General features: G+C 38.7%; 1 protein-coding gene across 2 annotated transcripts in view; it reads left to right on the top strand.

Annotated features, from left to right (window-relative positions):
* Positions 1-18,362, top strand: part of MYH10 (myosin heavy chain 10) — a 100,359-nt gene that overhangs the window by 44,965 nt on the left and 37,032 nt on the right. Inside the window, exons 5-8 of one of the 2 annotated variants that reach the window (XM_037409364.1) lie at positions 4,736-4,838; positions 9,718-9,747; positions 13,581-13,673; positions 17,610-17,673. In XM_037409364.1, coding sequence (XP_037265261.1) covers positions 4,736-4,838; positions 9,718-9,747; positions 13,581-13,673; positions 17,610-17,673 — 290 coding nt within the window. The remainder of the gene's footprint in view (positions 1-4,735; positions 4,839-9,717; positions 9,748-13,580; positions 13,674-17,609; positions 17,674-18,362) is intronic. The other variant, XM_037409355.1, reaches the window with a different exon arrangement.

The raw sequence follows: 18,362 nt of genomic DNA, 5'->3' as shown, positions 1-18,362 counted from the left end.
TCTAAATACCCAACATGATCTGTAATGGGATAGATGACACTAACTGCATCTGACAATCCTAATATATTAGAGAAGCTAATCTTCACAAATATTGTTAGTTTGCAGTAGACTTTGTGCACAGATAGAAAGATGAAGAGAAGTCTATCTTTGAATTTCAAAGCTTGCTTTGTACCTGTGGCTTTGTCCCTCTGTCCTGTGTGACTCATGGCACTACATTTCCTATGTCCTGCATAGCCCCTCATCTGCTAGTGAAATTAATGGGTAGCTGGGCGGTGGTGGAAGGGTGCCAGTCCTTGCAGTGGGACTTTTCAGTAAGCAACTCTAAACTAATTTGACTTCCCTAAAATCCAGAATGTAATTTCCCAATTCAGGAAGAGGTGATGATGTTGCCTTTGGTCTTTAAGGTCCCTTCCAACCCAAACCATTCTATGATCCTATGATTGTCCTGCTATGCTGAGTGCTGTAACACAAGAAGAGGTGTAGGTGTTTCAAACTTGCCTGACAATAAGAAAAGCCCCTGTTTCACTATTGTTTTCCTTTAGAATGGTGCTTCCCCTTGGAACAGGTCTTTCCCAGACAGGTGTTTGACCTGTTCCTGGAATAACTGCCATCGTAAGTGGGCTGCATGGGAAGAGCACACTGCTGACCTGGAAGTCAGAAGACCAGTTTCCATTCCTCTGTGTTGGCTGTTTGCTTTATGACCTGCGAGTCATCTCCTGCTACGTTTGTTTTGCCTATTTTCTAGATGGTAATCTGTTCAGAGGAAATGCCTTTTACTTCTGTGCAAGATTTGGGCTCAAGTTGCTCATGGAAGAAAATTTGCAGCTGGTTGAGAAGCTGGTCACTAATTTTTGCTAACCAAATTGTAGCAGAGATAAATTTGCCTGAAGAGTACTTTTCCTTTATTGAAAATTACACTACAGCTTTACATGCAATTAATTCAAAACCATGTAAAAACTTTAAAGTGCTCATGCTAGCTAAGCTTTTCCTATTTTAAATGTGCTTGAAGCTGCTTCAAAGCAGAAGCTTTGCTGCTCTAGGGAAGAGTGCTTTAACTCTAGATAGTCCATAAATTTACCAGTGACTGTCGGACTTACTTTGACCTGTCTCTGTAGCACAAGATCGTAAAGGACACATCCTTCTGTTAATTAATGGAATAACCTTATACTTCCAACTTGAGGCTATTGCTGAATATGGTTTGCTTACTTGGATGCACTGTTTGGCATAGCCCATGGCTGGAGTTGATAGAGCGTTTCAATTCAATCTCATAAGGTTTTGTTTCCACTAGTAGTGGAATTGAGATTGAAATCAAGGAGGTGAAATTATGACCCTGCTGAAGTCATTAGCAAAACTGTCATTGATTGAAGTGAGGCTGGGATCTCAGCCAAGGGTTTTAGTTGTTTAATTTTTGGTAACATATTGAGTTGTATTAAAACAAAGTTTTGAAAAAGTTAATCTTTAGCTTTGTGTTACCATGTCCGTTCCATAAATATTGTACAGTGTTACTAAAAGTTTACCATTTTTGGGCAGGTTGATAGAGGTAGAGATTTGAATTTATTTTTATAATCCATGTGTTTGCACTTCTGGGAAAGAACTAAAGTACGTAGATGTCATTTTTTCTATAAATGAAAAGGACTTTATCCTGCATCTTCTAATTCTTTACACTATATGGCAGCAGAGCTATCTAACACTGTATCCTGCAGGAAATACTTGGCATACTTGCAAGCTCCAGGGAGAGGAGAACTGGCATGATAACATCCATTAGTGTTGCTTTTGAATGAGAACTTGCATAAAGACTTTCTCTGAAAAAAAAACCAACCACCCAACCACTATTAGGTTTAAAGGCTTTTTAGCAAAAGGAATGTGTTGTAAGCTTTTGACCTTCCTGTGCTGTACGAAGCTTTATCGGTGTGTACGCCGGAAAAGCTTGTTGATTTGTAGACTCTTCTAAAACTGTGCGCTGCCCTTTTAGAAAATTGACATCTGGATTGTATATATTGTACTATTTTCTCTTCACTGCATGTGTCAGACTAGATTTCCCTCCTTTAAAATTTAATAAACTTTGTTTCTGTAATTTGACAGAAAATATTATTTATCTAGTTTTGAAGGCACAGCTAGTAACGCGTTCCCAAGCTCTGCTGATGACAATAAAAACAAATTGTGTTGTTTTAAAATGTAAATGTATATTTTGCGGTACTTTTCTTACTTCTCTTACCTGCTGGAATAGTTTTAGCATTAAGCATATTTTAATACACACCTAGAAACAGGCAAGACTGCTTTTATTATTGCTTATATTAATTAATTATGTTAATATAAACACTGCAGTAAAAGGGAAACTAGAAATAAAAACTTGAGAAGCAAGAATTGGCATCTGAGGTCATCTTTTCTGCTTATCAGTCTTCATGTTTGTCTTGCATGTGGTGACTTTGGGCTGGGTAGAAATAGGATTTTTCATTAAAAGTCAAAGGGTGGTGTTCCACCTGTAGAGGTCCCAAAGTACACCCAGTTTTTGTGCTGCATATTGATGGTATCTTGGCAAAAAGGAAACCCAGTTATCCATTAGCTAATTCTCAGAGTAATCTTTGTAACCAGCTCTTCAGGTAATACCTTCCAAGTTTTTTTCACGCAATGAGCAAAGCTAGCGTAGTCAAGTTTCAAGGGAACTGCTGGAAAGTTGTCAGTAATTGAGTACAGCGATTTCTTATCTTTCACATTTTGTATGATGCTTGTCGTCTTGTGAGAAGAAATGGAACAAAAATGGGTTTAGGTAGGTTGATGTAGTTTATGAGAAGTGGGATACCATCAAAAAAATTGGGTGCTTGGTTAACCCTCTGGTATTGCAGGCCACAGTTTGGTAGCTGAGGCTGTGATAAATATCCCACAGCTTGTCTGCAGAATCATTTTGTTCAGTATTTTCAGTTAAAAGTGTTCTCCTGCAAAACCTAGGGGCTGATACTGTTCTGTTGGGTCAAACATGAGCCGTTTCACCTGAAGCTTGTACCTAGCTCTTGTAGGCTAGTCCTGTGTGATGAGTTTGCTAAGCTGCTATGAGTGAGCCTCTTCATTCTCCGTTACTTCTTACTCATGAATGGAGAAATGCACATACTGCCATCTCTTAGCAAGAGGTCACCTCTGCTCTAGCGTAGTTGACCTGTGGGGTTTCCATGATTTAAGAGAACTGGAAGGTAAGAAGAAACAAGATTGTTTTAGAGCCCATTCTCTTTGAAAATCTGGGGTAATATCCTTTCTGTACATGCAAAATTGAAATTTCAGGTGCTACATTGGCTTATTTTTGTGGCTGTTAAGTGTAATTTGAAGATAGGGATGCTTCTGAGCTGCCTATCTGATCAAGAAGTACAGGTCTGAAGGTACTAAATACCTGAGTTGGTGCAGACTAGCTACAAAACTGGGGTACGCAGCATGGTGGACGAGGGTATTTATGAAGACTGCAAAGGAATGTGCTTAAATTTCCTCCTGGTAAATCAACGTTTTCATTATAAGTATCTTAGCTGAGGAATATGCAAGCACACAAAATGTGTACTTGGCATTCTTACAAAGTAGTCGGCTTTCAGACTTTTTAATACCTGAAAAACTATTGAATGGCAGAATTACTTTCACTCTTTCCATGCAAATCCCCATAATAAAATCCTTTCTGGTTTTGCATACTTCAGGGTTGCTAGTGGCAGTCCCTGTCTCACTTGAAACTTCTCCAGTAGTTTACTGCCATTGAATCATGGCGGAGTTAGACATGGTCATCGCTTTGATGTGTGGATTCACCTGAAGACCAGACCTAGGTTTATTAAAAAAACAAAAGAAAACAAACAAACCAACTCAACCAGAAAAACACACGCCCCCCAAAAACCACACACTCACACAGAGTGCAAACCCCCCCGCAACAACCAAAAGAAACAGAAAAACCCAAAGAATCCCCCCAAACTGTAGTAATATCATTTGTGACTGCAGTGATGTGAACTTGGTCACGTTTCCTGCCAAGAATATCCTATATGTAAACCTTGCAATAAATCTCGTCTGAACATGTTCTGCTTCAAATCCGCCTCTGCCTTTAAAATGAAATCTGTTTTTGCTATCTTTATTGATCTATGTACTGTACCACTCTGCACTAATAAATTAATTTCTTAATGAAATCATGTAGCCCTGTGGCCATAAACGTATTTTTAAACTAGCTAAGAGTCTGCGATGAGCAGTGGAAAGAATCTGTTTAAAATGTGTTTTACTGTGCTTTGAAACTGGCTTCTAAAGATAGTGAATGTTTCCATCAGCTTGGTAATTCTCATAACCAGCTCCTAGTATATAAAATATATTAAAACGGTGCTGAATATATGTTTGTGTGTGTGTACATATATATATTTTAAGATCATTATATGTATCTGCACTCTGAAAAATTGTCTCTGGCCTCGTGATCAAGGCAGAGGACAAGGCTGTTTCTTGTTACTTAACATAACAAAGGAATTCAGGCGTATAGTCAAAAGCTTTTAATCAAACTGATGTTAGGCACTGTATCAACATCTTAATGCTAAGGACATCTTTAGGATAAAGAAAGTATTTTAAACACATACCTTGTAATTTTCTCCAACATCAGTGCTTTTGGTTTTAGACGGTGAAGGTCTGTTGTGTAGTCAAAGCCATAAATGGAATGAAATGAGGTTGCTGTAAACAAAAGATTGATAAGTTGTTGGAAATTAATTTTGAGTTAAATGTCTGAAATGTTTTGCAGAGGTGAATCTGGTGCTGGGAAGACTGAAAACACAAAGAAGGTTATTCAATACCTTGCTCATGTTGCTTCCTCCCATAAAGGAAGAAAGGACCATAATATTCCTGTAAGTTGAGATATTTTCTCATTTGTTTATTGCTCTACTTGAAAACGACTATTTTTGCATTAAAAAAACACTTTTTTTTTGTTAAAGATAAACTGTAATATAATCCACATAATTTTGTCTCAACCATTATTTTCTCTTGAGTAGCGGCTGAAATGAGCAGTTATATCAGAGTTTCCAGTTAATGTTAGCTGTTTAATTTCTGTTGTGAAATTAAAGGCTTTATGCAAGCGTTGTAACTAGAAACAGTATCAAAGCTTTCTGATGGAGTAAATCTCAGTTTTCCAAAAAATTTAATTTAGGCAGTTCTTAGTGAATTTAGTTCCCACTAGATGCAGTTTTCAGCGCTATATTTGTGAACAAGGTTTCTGTTCTTTCAAAAATTAACTTGTAGATGGGAAAAATCATCAAGCTTAAAAACTGCTATAGACTTGCTATATCTAGAAGTCAGCAACTAAAACCCCTCTGATTTTATTACATTAGAAACAAGAGAGTATACACTTTTATGTCAGAGTATCGTGAGGGTTTTGGTAACTTGTCTGATTTACATAGAACTTTCTGCAGATTTAGTGCCAGACTTCAACATTTGTGCTGAATTTTTAGCAGTTCTTTGCTTTAAAAAATATAAATGGGTTTGAGTATCTGTTGCTATGAGCACTTGGATCTCTTTGTAGTGAAGTATTAATTCGACTTTGCTCCGAGCAAGTGGCTAGCTATAATCTGTACTGGAGCTTGCCTGTTTCTCTCCAGTAGTACCGCAGGTGTTTCTGGTGGTTGGAAGCTTTCAAACTGTATCATCTGACTTAGCAGCAACAGCTTCTGTGATTTCTAGTGCATGGCACTTGACACATTCAAGAATGTTTTAATGTTAAGACTCAAACTCCTGGAAAAACAGGAGATGTCTTTTGACCAATCTGTGAAGGAAGAAAAGGCGAGGATTTGAAGTGGGAGAGGAGTCTCTTGCTCTGCAGGTAGATTTGGAGAAACCAAGTGAAGTGTTGGGGGGAACTCGAATCTTTGCTCTGAGCAAGAGCAGATAACATCACCCTGTGCGTTGAAATTATTCAAACTGTTGCTTGTTTATTGCCCAGGAAGGATCACAATTAGTCTTTCTAAGTATTTATCATGCAGTCGGAGTGTGCTGCAGGCTGTGTGTATGGCAGTTACAGGTCTTAGAAGGAAGTTTCTATACAGTTGGTGTGTCAGCAGGATTAGATGTGTGTTCATGGCATTGTATTGTGTGTCGGGAGAATATGTGGCTCTGGGGAATGCTGTTTAGAACATCATCTATCAGAACTCGTTTTCTATATAGGTTTTGATTTATGAATATTCTTGGCTTTACTGCTGTGCAACCTTGAACAAGACCAGCATTTTTTTGCAATTTCTACAGGAGTAAAATTGCCTACAGCTTTTTGGGGGAGAAGGGAATTGCTCAGAGAAGTGAACTGTGTAGGGTTTGTACCAAGTACTTTTAAATATACTACTGACAACTTGGAATACCTCAGGTTGAAAGAGACTTCTGGAAGCCTCTTGTCCAGCTTCCTTTCAAAATATGCCTTCCCTCAAAGTTAGATGACATTGCCCAAGACCTTGTAAAGCTGAGTTTTGAGAATCTTGAGGGATGTAGCTTATGGAACCTCTGTAAACCTGTTCTGCTGCTTAACACTTGAAACCCTATTTTTGACTGTTTAAAAATTACTTAGTGTTTGTTTGGCTTTTCTTGTGCTGTGTTCCCATGAGCCAGTACCTCTTCTGGAAGTACCCCTTTTTGAGCTTTGTCATCGTAACAATTCCTGTGGCCACTCGCTAGACTTGGAGACTGATGCAGGCTCGAACTGGTGTTCTTAAAAAGTCCATCTGGCTTTAAATGAAACAAATTTGCTCTGTTGCTTATTGTGTGGCTGCATATGAAGTGAAGGCACAGAAAAGAAAGGGGAAAGCTGGAGTGGGAAATGTCAGTGAAGGGAAGGATGAGCTGCCCTTTTCGATGCAGTCTTGGCTAACTCTAAATTGCTGGTTAAACTGCAACAATTCTTTTCTTGTGTGATCAAATGGGATGGTGGTGGTCATCTCAAAAGTTTTGAAGGTGTTTGTTGTAACTGGCTGCTTCATGAACTATCAGTAACTGCCACGATGAAGACTGGAAAAGTTGTTATACTTTGTAAAACATAAGTTAGGCATGGTAAAAAGAATAGAGTAGGGTCCTGAATAAGAAGACTGATACTTGGACTGTGTACTTCATTCAACGCAGTACCATAGTAAGCACTGCATTAAGCATATGTTTATGAAAAATGCAGAATGTTTGTGTAACCAAACCAGTTTTGAAAATACAAATGAGTCTCCCTTGTTCTGTAACAATTCATTTATATTTATTTATATTGCAAGCAAAGAATGTCTAACCTACACACCTAACACTCAGAAGTTAGGAGGTGTCAGATTTGGGGTCATAGGTGCAGCCCTAACTTCTTCCTGTTTAAATATTCATTAGAAAACCATAGAGGGCTGGTGGTGATCCATAGTACCCATCTGTACAATCTTTGCATTATCCTGTGCACAGAGACAATGCTAAATAGGTTTGTTAAATCGTCTGCTAGTCATTGATTTACTTTTATCCACCTGGTTACAAATAATTATCAATAACATGCTTATTACTGAGACTGTTCTGAATGCTGCGTGGGTATTGGGTTTTTTTATGAAGCAGTTTGTGCGCTGCTGAATGAATAATTATCTTCCCAACACTGAAGTCTAAGGGTTAGCTTTGTCCATTTCACCCAGGAGAGTGCTGTAAAAGTATTACAAACCCTTACAGCTCCCAGTTGACAGCTCAGGCTGTGGCCAGAGCAGCACCAATGCTCTGCCATGTCACAGATGCTGAGCAAGGAGGGTAGGGAGGTAGAGGAGACTTCTAAACTGCTTAGTTTTGTGGCTTATCACTTCCCTATGTATTAAGTGAGGTAGGAATGAGAGAACAGAAGAACAAAACAGTGGTGTAAACGCATGTGTTGCTTTAATATGGTTAAGAAGTGAGTTTTAATTCTGACTCTTGGGTTCTGCTTTAGTTTACAAACTTGTGGTTTTGTATGGGGAGGGTAGTCAGTGCAAAAATATAGAAATAATTAAAAAAAATTGTGTACACGATTTTCCAAAGGAAGGAAAAGTGCTGGTTGTCACTTATTGCCCAGGGACTCCCATATGCTTGCATGCTCTACAGGCTGCATGAGGTTGGGGGATGCTCTTAGCTCTGTTTGTAGTCTATGGACATACCTGGACCCTTTTGATGGTCAAATACATGAAATCCGCATATGTTTTCAGTTATGGTAGTATGTGGAATAGTTAAGTTCTATAAATAACTGCATCTGTCCACCACTGCTGTCTCCACTTCCAGTCATCCTTGTACTACGTGTCTCTGGTTCAGATGGACAGAATTAGACTTTTGTTCATTTCCCACCTCCCCAAAGCTTTCTCGTCCCAAACTCCCTCTATTTTCACTAAAATCCAGCTTTCACAGTGTTGCCATTTCAAGCTTCAGAAATAGTTACTGGTGCTTTCAGGTTAATGATTGCTTTTAGCGACAGTATTTGCCTTTATAGCTCAAATGCTAAATTGTTTAATTTGTTTTATTAATTTCAGAAGAAAATTGGTTTTGAAGTAAGGATCTTGGGTAGGCTTGTTCAGGCTGGAGCTCCTTTTAGTGAGGATTTCCCAGATGGGCTTTAACTGCCCTAATTTAAACACAGAGAAGTTAAATATGTGTCTGATTATGCTCAGTTCTGTTTCTAGTGAGGACAGAAATGGACACCCTGAGAGAGCAGTTCATCTTGTCTGAAGATAAGCAAATTAAATGCCTCCTAGGTTCCTAGGTGTACCTGTCCTCCTCCAGTGATTACAGTAGTGGTAGCTTCATACTGAAACATCTAAAGTTTTTTTAGATGCTGGAGTTGCTTTCCAAGTGGGTATGCTCCAGCTTTGCAAAATTCACATCACTTAGCTGAGTAAGTCAAATCTTTGCCAGATGCTTTACAGACCTCTGTCAAAATCTGTTATTCTGCGCTAAAGCAGTGCTAGTTGTTTAAAATAATAGACATAAATGGAGGAAGTGTGCATCTGCCTTGGTATGAAAATTTCTTGGTGTATGTGTTTCACCACAATATTTTCCCTCTAGGCACTCTGATGTGAAGCTCAAGATTATTAAACTTGCAGACCGAGCCAAGGAAGTAATAGTGCAATTGAAAATTTCTGCAGAAACTGTGCATATTTGAATTTTGAGGGTTTTTTTATTTATTACTTCTTCCTGAAAAAATTTTAAGTTCTTCTAGTTTTTTAAGATTTTGCTGCTTCTCATGTGGATGGTCATTCTTGAAAGAAAGAAACAAAGCTTTAGTCTCAAATGTAGGTTTGTGTTTCGTAAATTTTTGAAGTACAGTGCAAAAACAAAACCCCAGACTCCTTAACTATTGCTTTTCTCGTGGTTGTTTCGTAACCTTTTTGACTGTTGAAGAATAATGATCGTCTTACCCATACAAAACCACCTTGCAGTGACTAAGGCTGTAGAGAAAGTTACTTTTTGTGAGTTTATTTTTTGTTGTTGTTTGGCAGAACTGTGGATAGCAGTGCACAAAAATTAAACTGTTGCCCTTCTAAGTTGATGCTCAAGGTCTGCCTGTCACCTTTCATTTTATCAGGAATTAGTCCTTTGCATAAACACAGGTTTTAATATTTGTGCGCATGCAAATAACTTCTTTTCTGGAATTAATTTTTGAACAGTTTCTATGAAGTGGGTATATAGTTAAACTAAGCCTACTGACATTAATAATTTGGGATGTAACTTGCAGCTGGAGTGCTTGCTTGCTAACATATGCATTTGTTTGTTTGCAATGAACAGCCCGAATCACCTAAACCCGTGAAACATCAGGCAAGTGGTTTTCTTTATGCTTTTAAAGTTATGTAGGCAAACTGGTAATATATTCTTCTATTTCCTGTCAATTTGTATTTATAACATGTGGGAAATCTTGTAGAGGTATACAGCTACCAGTAAACTTTGTAAATACTTAACTGGCTTTGAGAGAGTGGACCAGTGAACAGCTTACAAATTCCTCTGCATTGCAAAGCACTTCTCCGCACTTTAAAGTGGTGTTACACTGTCCTGAAGCAAGAGGTTCACCCTCTCTCTAGCTGACCTCCAATATGCTGTGTGTATACTTGGTTACTGTGCTGCTGAGAGAGTGCAGAACACTTTAATATTATAAACAAAGTACTAAATAAGGGATGGATTAATGGAAGCTTCGAAATTCTTCTGATTAACATACTGTTTTGTCTGAATATTTTTATAGCTTCTCAGATAACCCGATAAAGACTTTGATCTCAAGTGTAAAAGGCTTGGCATAACCAATCATCGTCTGAAAATCAAGTGTTTCCCCTGACTTTCTAGGATAAGTGGTGTGAGCGACGTGATGCCTGTTCAGTGTTGCTGCCTGAATCACTGTTTCCTCCTCTGAGCTTCAGCTGCTCTTACTCCTTAGGTTGGCTGGAGCTGCCATGCAGATAATGCTGCCCATCTCTTGCTCCCCTAATCCCTCTCTTCCCATGGGCAGCAGCCGCCGGTCTGTTCTAGACTACCTTCTTGTGTAAGAGTAGGAGTTGCAGTACTCCAGTGTTATGGAGTGTGCTTGTCAAGGAGTGTAAAGAGGAGGGTTAGGTGGAAGTTGAGGATGGGCCTGTGGAAAGAGATAAACAATTGCTGCCACATGTTGTGCAAGATAAGTGTTCCACTCTCTAACCTGAGATGGTAAGTGATGCCTTTGTCGTCAGTGTGAGCTTTTAAATAAAGAAAAAGCTTTGCAACAGCTCTGTATGGTGTAACCAAGGCTTGGTAACTGAAGAGGCTACCATGAGTTAGTTTAGCCGATTATATTCTTCCCCGTACATTTTTCTGGAAGCTGACAGTAGTGCAACTTAAACTGCAGTGGAAAGGAACATAATAAAAAGAAACTTCGTTAAGTCTGGCATATTGGAAGCAAAAAGAAATTACATGGACAGCTGTGATGCCTTTGCTAGTGTGTGGTAACTTGTTAAACCTCTGTAACCCAATCATGTGTCTGGGCCCATGGTCTCATTTTCAGAAGTTACAGACATTCTTAGTATTTAACTTAATCCTCCCTTCATGCAGACCTCAGTCGATTCTAAAGGTTTTTACTAAAATATTTCTCTGTTCCAAAAATAGATGGAACAGTGTTTAGTTTAACCCTCCCTTTGCTTAGAGTTAACGTGTCAGGGTTGAAGTAAACCGTTTGTTGGCAAACATTTTAAATATATCAGTGGAAGCATGCTAATCCAGAAGTGTTGATATTGCAGAAACCATAATCATTAACATTTCTGTTTCAATGTCATCTTGAACTACAGAGTGGATCCCTGTTGTATGTGAGTAGCATGTAGTTTCCCTGCCTCACCCAGGCTTCACAACAAACTGAATCACTGGGATGCTGGTTTTTCTGAAACTGAGACAATAATCTGTCCTGGTCTTAATGTTGCCCTGCATGAAATATTGCATGATTTCACTTTTCCCTCAATACTGCAATACTGCTTTTTCCAAGTTCTGTTTAGATGCCTATGCAGGAGATATGCCTAGAGGCCAAACTTACACTCTTTCCAAAACACTGAACACTTCTAAAAAAGAGGATTGTTTTTTGGCTGTAAAGCAGTTGATCTAAATTGAAATCTACTAAATCAGAAGCCACTTAACATAGTGTGAGAGGCTTGCTGTTTCTTAGTGATGGCTATGACAAGTCTACGTGTGAGTGCAAACCACAGAGGCTGGCTAGGCTGTGAGCACCCGGTTCCTTCTCACCATTTTCACCCACATCTGAGGACACAGCTGAATGTGTTCTTCACATCCTCAGAGATAATTGTAAAAATGAGCTACTACGAAGTTTTTGCATTCAGTTGGAGAATTGGAGTGAAACTACTTTACAATGCATTGCAGAAGTTCCTCTGCACAAAGCCAAATTGCAGTTGTGGTACACGGAAGCGCTTTAAAGCATGGATGAAGCGTGCCTGCAGTGAGATGCTTTCAAGTGGCACAGCAAAGTTCTGTGGAGGACTTAAATTTTGAAGTCGGTGTGCTTTCTTTTCCAGAATAGCTAGAATTTGAAATGTAAGCTGTGACATGCTTGCTGCATTTAATATACGTAATGTGGTTTATGTCAAGCTGTGTACAGCATGGTAAGCAAGCTTCTCATTTTATACTTGGTGTCTTAGCAGGAGCTGACAGTGTGGTTGGGAGAGGGGAATAGGCGTAATGGTGTGAGCAGATGCTTTCCCACTGTCTGATGTGTTTACATAGGAAACTTTTAGAATATAAATCGCAGACATGCATATAGTGGTTATAGCAGGCATCTAGTTTTTCTCCAATTGTGGATTTTTTTATCAATTTAAAAGTGCTCCTGAGGACTGTCACATTGGCAGACGTAACATATAGCACATAGGTGCTGTGGTCTGAGGAGTGTTTTAAGTGTGCTCTGGGCTAAGACTCACGCATTTCAGAATTCAGAGAGTATGTAGTCCCAAAGGGGATATATTTGGGAGTAAACAAGTTTTGAGCAGATAACTTGAGGTCACATTAAAGAACAAGAAGCCATTCGTTTCCAGGACTTGAAATGTATTTCAATATACAAATCATCTCTTTTCGATGTTAACTAGTGAATTTCAAAAATTCCTGTGTAAGAATTGACCTCGTGGAAGCCTTAAAAGACTTAGATTTCCCATTCTTTGATGCTCAGTCTGGGGTCTTTATTAATCTATGCTATAAATAATTGGAAAAAGCAGGCTTATCAACACAAATGTCAGTTTTTGAGACTACATTCCAGACAGCTTCACTTTCTTATTTTTTTGTGGTTTTTTTTTTTTTCTTTTAAAACCATCCTTCAGAGCAGGAAGACAAGATCATATTTTCCTATGTACATACATGCCTCCTGGGCTCATGGAAGCAGCACAGACTTTTCTTATCAGGCCTCCTCATGGGCAGTAATTGTAAAAGCTGTTGTGCAATTTCCTTAAGATAAGTACTTTGATTTCTACATACATTGGCTTGAACTTAAAGAAATGTTAAAAAAAATGCATTGAGCAATGTTGGTTGAATTGAGCAATTAAGAAATGATCTTTGTATTTGATGTCGCTCAGTTCCCATTATGCCATTCTGGCATGCTTCTCAGGTGCATTCAGGTCAGAAATGTTGCAATGATGTGACTGCCTAATTGAAAGTGAGTATTCACTGATTTGAAAGTAAGTTTGAAAATGGATACTCTAAAGTAGCTATATTGTCAAATCACTAAACAGGAAGCTTAAAAACAACCTTGCACTGAAATCTTTAAACAGTTAAATTAGTGTTTCCCCTTAAGCATTCAGAAGTCTGTGCCTAATTTCATTAGCCCTAAATGTGAATTTTTTTCATGTTCAGTGATTTTCATCCATAAGTCCTATTCAGTCACTGCTCTGTTTGTGTGTGTGTGTGCGCTTAAAAAAAAAGACAAAAACCCCACAAACCAACAAAAACTAAACCACATTCTTCACTGGATGGAGGAGACTATCAGCAGATTTAGAAGCAAGGTGAAAAATAACCCTCTTCTAAAGTTGGTATCACTGCCACAACCTGGGTAAAATGACTGTCAGGAAGAAGCAGCATGTAGGAGCCCTTAATCGCATGTGCATTGTGCTTATGTCTGTTTATTTTTCTGTTTGTGTGATTTTTAGGGGGAGCTGGAGCGTCAGCTTCTTCAGGCGAATCCCATTCTGGAATCCTTTGGGAATGCAAAGACAGTGAAAAATGACAACTCCTCACGCTTTGTGAGTTTTCTCTTTTCTCTTTAGAATTTGTAAATCTGGATTACTGTTTATGAATAAATTCCTTTTTTTTAAGGTATTTATCTAATTATTATTAGAAGCTTTCTTTGTTCTCTTTCCTCTATATATTTGGGTTCTCTTACAGTGCTTTCTGTGTTGTGTGTGGGTCACTGAAGATAAATCCTCACTGGCTCTTGGCAAAACTTGCTTTAATTTTATCTAGTGGCTAACCATCCTTGAATGGTGTGACAGTAGTGTTTATAGTATAACAAATAAAGCTATGCCATAGAGCTAAACTGTGGCTTGTGTGCACAAATTACTGCTGAACTACTATAAAGTATGAAAGAGTATGTTATCAACATGTTTATATGTATATGTAGCCTTCTTGTCAATAGCTATGACTTGATCAATTGATTGTTTAAAGAGAACATCCTCAACATTTAAAAAAGCACAAAACTTGCATATAAAAACCTCTGTAAATTTCCATATCCTTCTGTCTGATTCACTGAAGGAAATTAAAAAAGACAGTATGAATTACTCTCAAGGTGTTGGGCTCTCTTGTAGCTGGTTGATGTTTTTGTTGGGTCAGTGCCTTCTGTTCACATACCGTTTCAGTGGCAGATAACCACTTTTGATGTGTTCCATTTATTTTAAAAATAGTGGTGGAGCTTGGGGTGAATAGCTCTTTACCACTTCTTAAAACTTCCTTTCCTTTGAAGGAAAAAAAAAGCCATCTCCTGTTTCAGGGGAAAGATGTTTTTAGTACAACTTTAAAACTGTATAGGAGGTATTAAATCTTTTTTTTTTTTTTTTTTTCTTGTGAGAGCAAAACTAAAATTTACAGAACAAATGAAGGATTTCTTGGCTGCCTTGATGTTTTAACAGTTGCTTGGATTTATAATGTATGAACTCAGCTCCAGTGATAAGGACTCTGGAAAACTGTATGACTAAATCCCTTAGCTTTTGCAATCGAGAAGGGAGAGCAGAGTATGGTAGAAATGCAACTTTGATAATTTTATAGCCACATTATTTACAATATTGCTTGATGCTTATATATGTTGGGTGTAGGATTTATAGTATCAACAGGTTTCACTGTGCAATAATTCTACTTTGTTACACGTCTTGAATCCGTCAAAGACTGTACTAATTTAATGAGGATCCTTTTTTCCCTAAAAGATGTTAGCATCTGGTTTGTATTATATTGAAGTCTGCATTGCCATCATGAACATAATCACTCAGATGGCTCCAGCTCTATTTTTATAAAGGAGCAAGTATAATGTACTCCAGATGGTGTCATCCCATGCAGAAGAAATAATCTTTAGTAACAACCATTTTAAAACCTGACTTAAAAATATACATATATCCTCCCACAAAGCGAGAAGTGCTGTTGTTCAGTCCATACAGGCTCGACAGTCTTCACCATGCAGCATGAGGATGCCAGCCTGTTCCCTACTTGCTGATAAAACCAGATAGGACTGAAATAAGGCTGGTGTCAAATGGATTTTTTCCTTTTTTCTTCTACCAGAAGCAGTGTTCTCTTGTGTTTCAGGAAGTAGTCTCTAGTTTGCAGTGTACAGGAGAGTGGGCTTGCTGGGTTCATATTGCAGAGCTAAATGCTTCCTTCTGATGTGGTTTTTACAAAACCACATACTTAGTGCTATAATGATAGTGTAAACTGAATGCAGTTATTAATGACCACCACTACGTTCTCTAGCTGATAAATTAAAGATTTCATAGCAAGATTTGTCAGTGCTATCTAAAAGGATGTATAAATATTTTGCTTTTAAGATGATGGATTAGATAAGTAATTTCTCTAGTATAGACTTCAGTGGTGACTGAACTGTGAAGGGGGCCTGTGTCCCCTCTCCTGATGTGTCAAATCGTATGACGACTGCATCTTCTCTCAATGATTTTTGTTCACGGAACTGGTAACTTTACAGCAGAATTTAGGTAACTTTAAAGGGTGAAACAGAGTAAAGTGGTTCTGAATTGTGTCAGACAAAGCCGCTGACTAGACCTTATGTAATGCTTCATATTTTTTTTTTTCACATGTAACATGGCGGATTCGAGCCATGTCATTCTAAGAAGGCTCGGTGGTACCTGGTCTAGGTAAAAAGTTGTCAGCTGCCGTTCTTGACATGCTAGTGCTGACACATGTGTTGTGTATCTAGTCTATGGGCTGAATTTCAGTAACAGGTCAGTTTGTTCTTTGCGACAGTTACAGCTTTCTGGAGTTGTTACTGAGCAAAAAGTACAAATGCTTCAGTTACAAGCTGAGCTTAGTGTTCTGTTTCTTCATATTGAGTTCAAGTGCTGGTCCCTGACGAGGCATGCTTGAAAACAAGCTTGTGCCTTGGCACAGTCATTTTAGTGCCATTGGCTTTCCAACCAAACTGCAGATTAAACAGTAGGGAGTAACCATTGAAGCTAACTTAAGAGTATCCCACCAGTTTTCTTGAAACTTGGAGAAATCACTTTGAGTTGAAGATGTACAACCACAGTCACGGAGCTTGGCTTTGCTTTGCTCTGAAACGTAAGAGTCAAGGTAAGGCTGGTAGGTAGGTTGTACCTTTCTCTGGATTCACTGGTGTGGCTGAGGGGAGAAACTTGGTGGCTTTGTGTACACAAATCTTTTTTACATGCATGGGCTTTGTCAGGGAAGTCAGGGAGGGTAGGGTGTTCTGAGAAGCAGCTGCAATAGCTCAAATAATTGCAGCAACTTTTATGGGTGTGAGTCTGCAGCATGGCAGTATAACCCCCAATACACGTTTTGTAGGTTGGGCCATTGTTAGAGTGCGTATGTTCTACAAGCTTGTAGACTGAAATATTTAATATGAAAATAGATAGAATGGGTCTGCCAAACAGAAATTTGGTTGAACATACTAATAGCACTAATTAGTCAGACTTGAGCTAAGTGGGGATTTGGATACTGATTGTAAGAGCGCTTTCAGAAGACCTCTGCAAAAGATATTAGTAGGCAGCTTTGTGCAAACATCATCAGAAGTGTTCAGACAGTTGTTAGCAAACTGCTGTGATGCTCCCTGATCTCTGAAACCCGTTGGTATGAGGATATGGGCTGTAGCAATTGGATGCAGTGAAAATGGAGAGCCTCGTGTAGTCAAGGGGTATTCCCACAGGTTTCTTCATGTGTTTGCAACCAAGGGAATACCTAACAGTTTCACGAGCACAAACCTGAAATACAGTAATGGTGCTGTTAAGAATGGTCCAACTCCATGCCAGAGCCTGTTGTCCTGATGGGAACGTTTGTGGCCAAGTGACAGATCAGATTGGGGAACTGATGCGACTTAAAGCTGGTATAATATACCCACTTGCAACCACTTTCTTTCCAAGAGCTGCTCTACATATGAGAAGTGTGATCTTTATTTGGTCCTTTGCAGAGAAAAGGAGGTAATGGGGAAGAAACGGATATATGGTGTTTCTCAGTCCTTTCTTTACCAGCTGTTAGAAGAGAGAAGCCCTGTAGATAGCAGCCGTCCTGGTTTTGGAAATGGAAGTAGAAGCGTGGTGGTCTGGGGTGGGCAGCACACTGAGATTCAGGATTGCTGCAGATAAAGCACCTTTAGGCACCCATAAGTTTCCTATAGAAATATGCACCCTTCACATCCCACTGGTGCTTTCAACCTCAGACAGCATGTTTGGTCAATGTGAGAAATTGAGCTACACTTTCCGAAAAGGTTTTGGTAAGTCTGGATTACAAGCATAACTCGAATACTAGTTTTTTAATCTTTAGAAAGTATTTGTGTGCAGTGTAACATGTTCTATTGAAATGATGGCTGAGCGCATTGAAGGGAAAAGATTTCATTTGAACTTATGTGAAATGCTTGTTACATGAATGCAAGTAGGATTATGTTTTTATACAGACAGCATTGTTGTCTTAAAAAAGTTTAGTAATTACAAAAAAATCTCTTTTCTTTGCAGGGCAAGTTCATTAGGATTAACTTTGATGTTACTGGTTATATTGTTGGGGCCAACATTGAGACATGTATCCTCCTTCGTGCCACATCACTGTAAAATGCAGGTTTCCTGATTGTTTTGCTTTTAACCCTCTAATTCATTGGAATGCAGTGAAAGGTTACCACATTCCTGCATTCCTTTGACATCATCCATCTCTTCCTTTGTTTCAAAATAGCTGATCAAATATCACAAAATCAGTGTGCTTCCTCATGCTTAAAATGGGATACTCAAAAAATTTAGCTCTCTGAAGCCTGCTGGATTTTCAGACTTAAAACCAGTGTATGTTAAATAGAGAAACCATTTAAAATGTGCTTGCTTTATGAGCATTTATAGAAAAAAACCTGCCTTCCTAATCAGCAGCTGAACTACTGTATTTTGCCAAAAGCTTGATTTTGCTCTCATCAGCACTGCGGGAGCAGCCTCTGCCTGGAAGGAGGTGATGCTCCTTATAAAGTGATAGAGCTGGAAGTGCTGGGGCACCTTCTGTTTTCTTAGGCCTCCCAGATACCAGCGTGGGCTCAATAATATGAGATCTATTAGCAATTAATACTGAAGCCTAATTCAGTTTTATCTTTAAGGTTCATTTTCACTTACGGCTTAAGAACAAGTAAAAATATTTGCACTGAAAGCCCTTCTCTAAAGTTGTTTTCTTTTTACTAAAAATGTGTATGTAACTCTTTAGTTTGTTTATCCTTTTTTCTGGGGGAGTAGCAAGAG

The sequence above is a fragment of the Falco rusticolus genome, chromosome 1 (assembly GCF_015220075.1).
Source record: "Falco rusticolus isolate bFalRus1 chromosome 1, bFalRus1.pri, whole genome shotgun sequence".
Classification (NCBI taxonomy): Eukaryota; Metazoa; Chordata; class Aves; order Falconiformes; family Falconidae; genus Falco; species Falco rusticolus.
The sequence above is the reverse complement of the archived record's forward strand: the minus strand, read 5'-3'. Positions and strand labels throughout refer to the sequence as shown.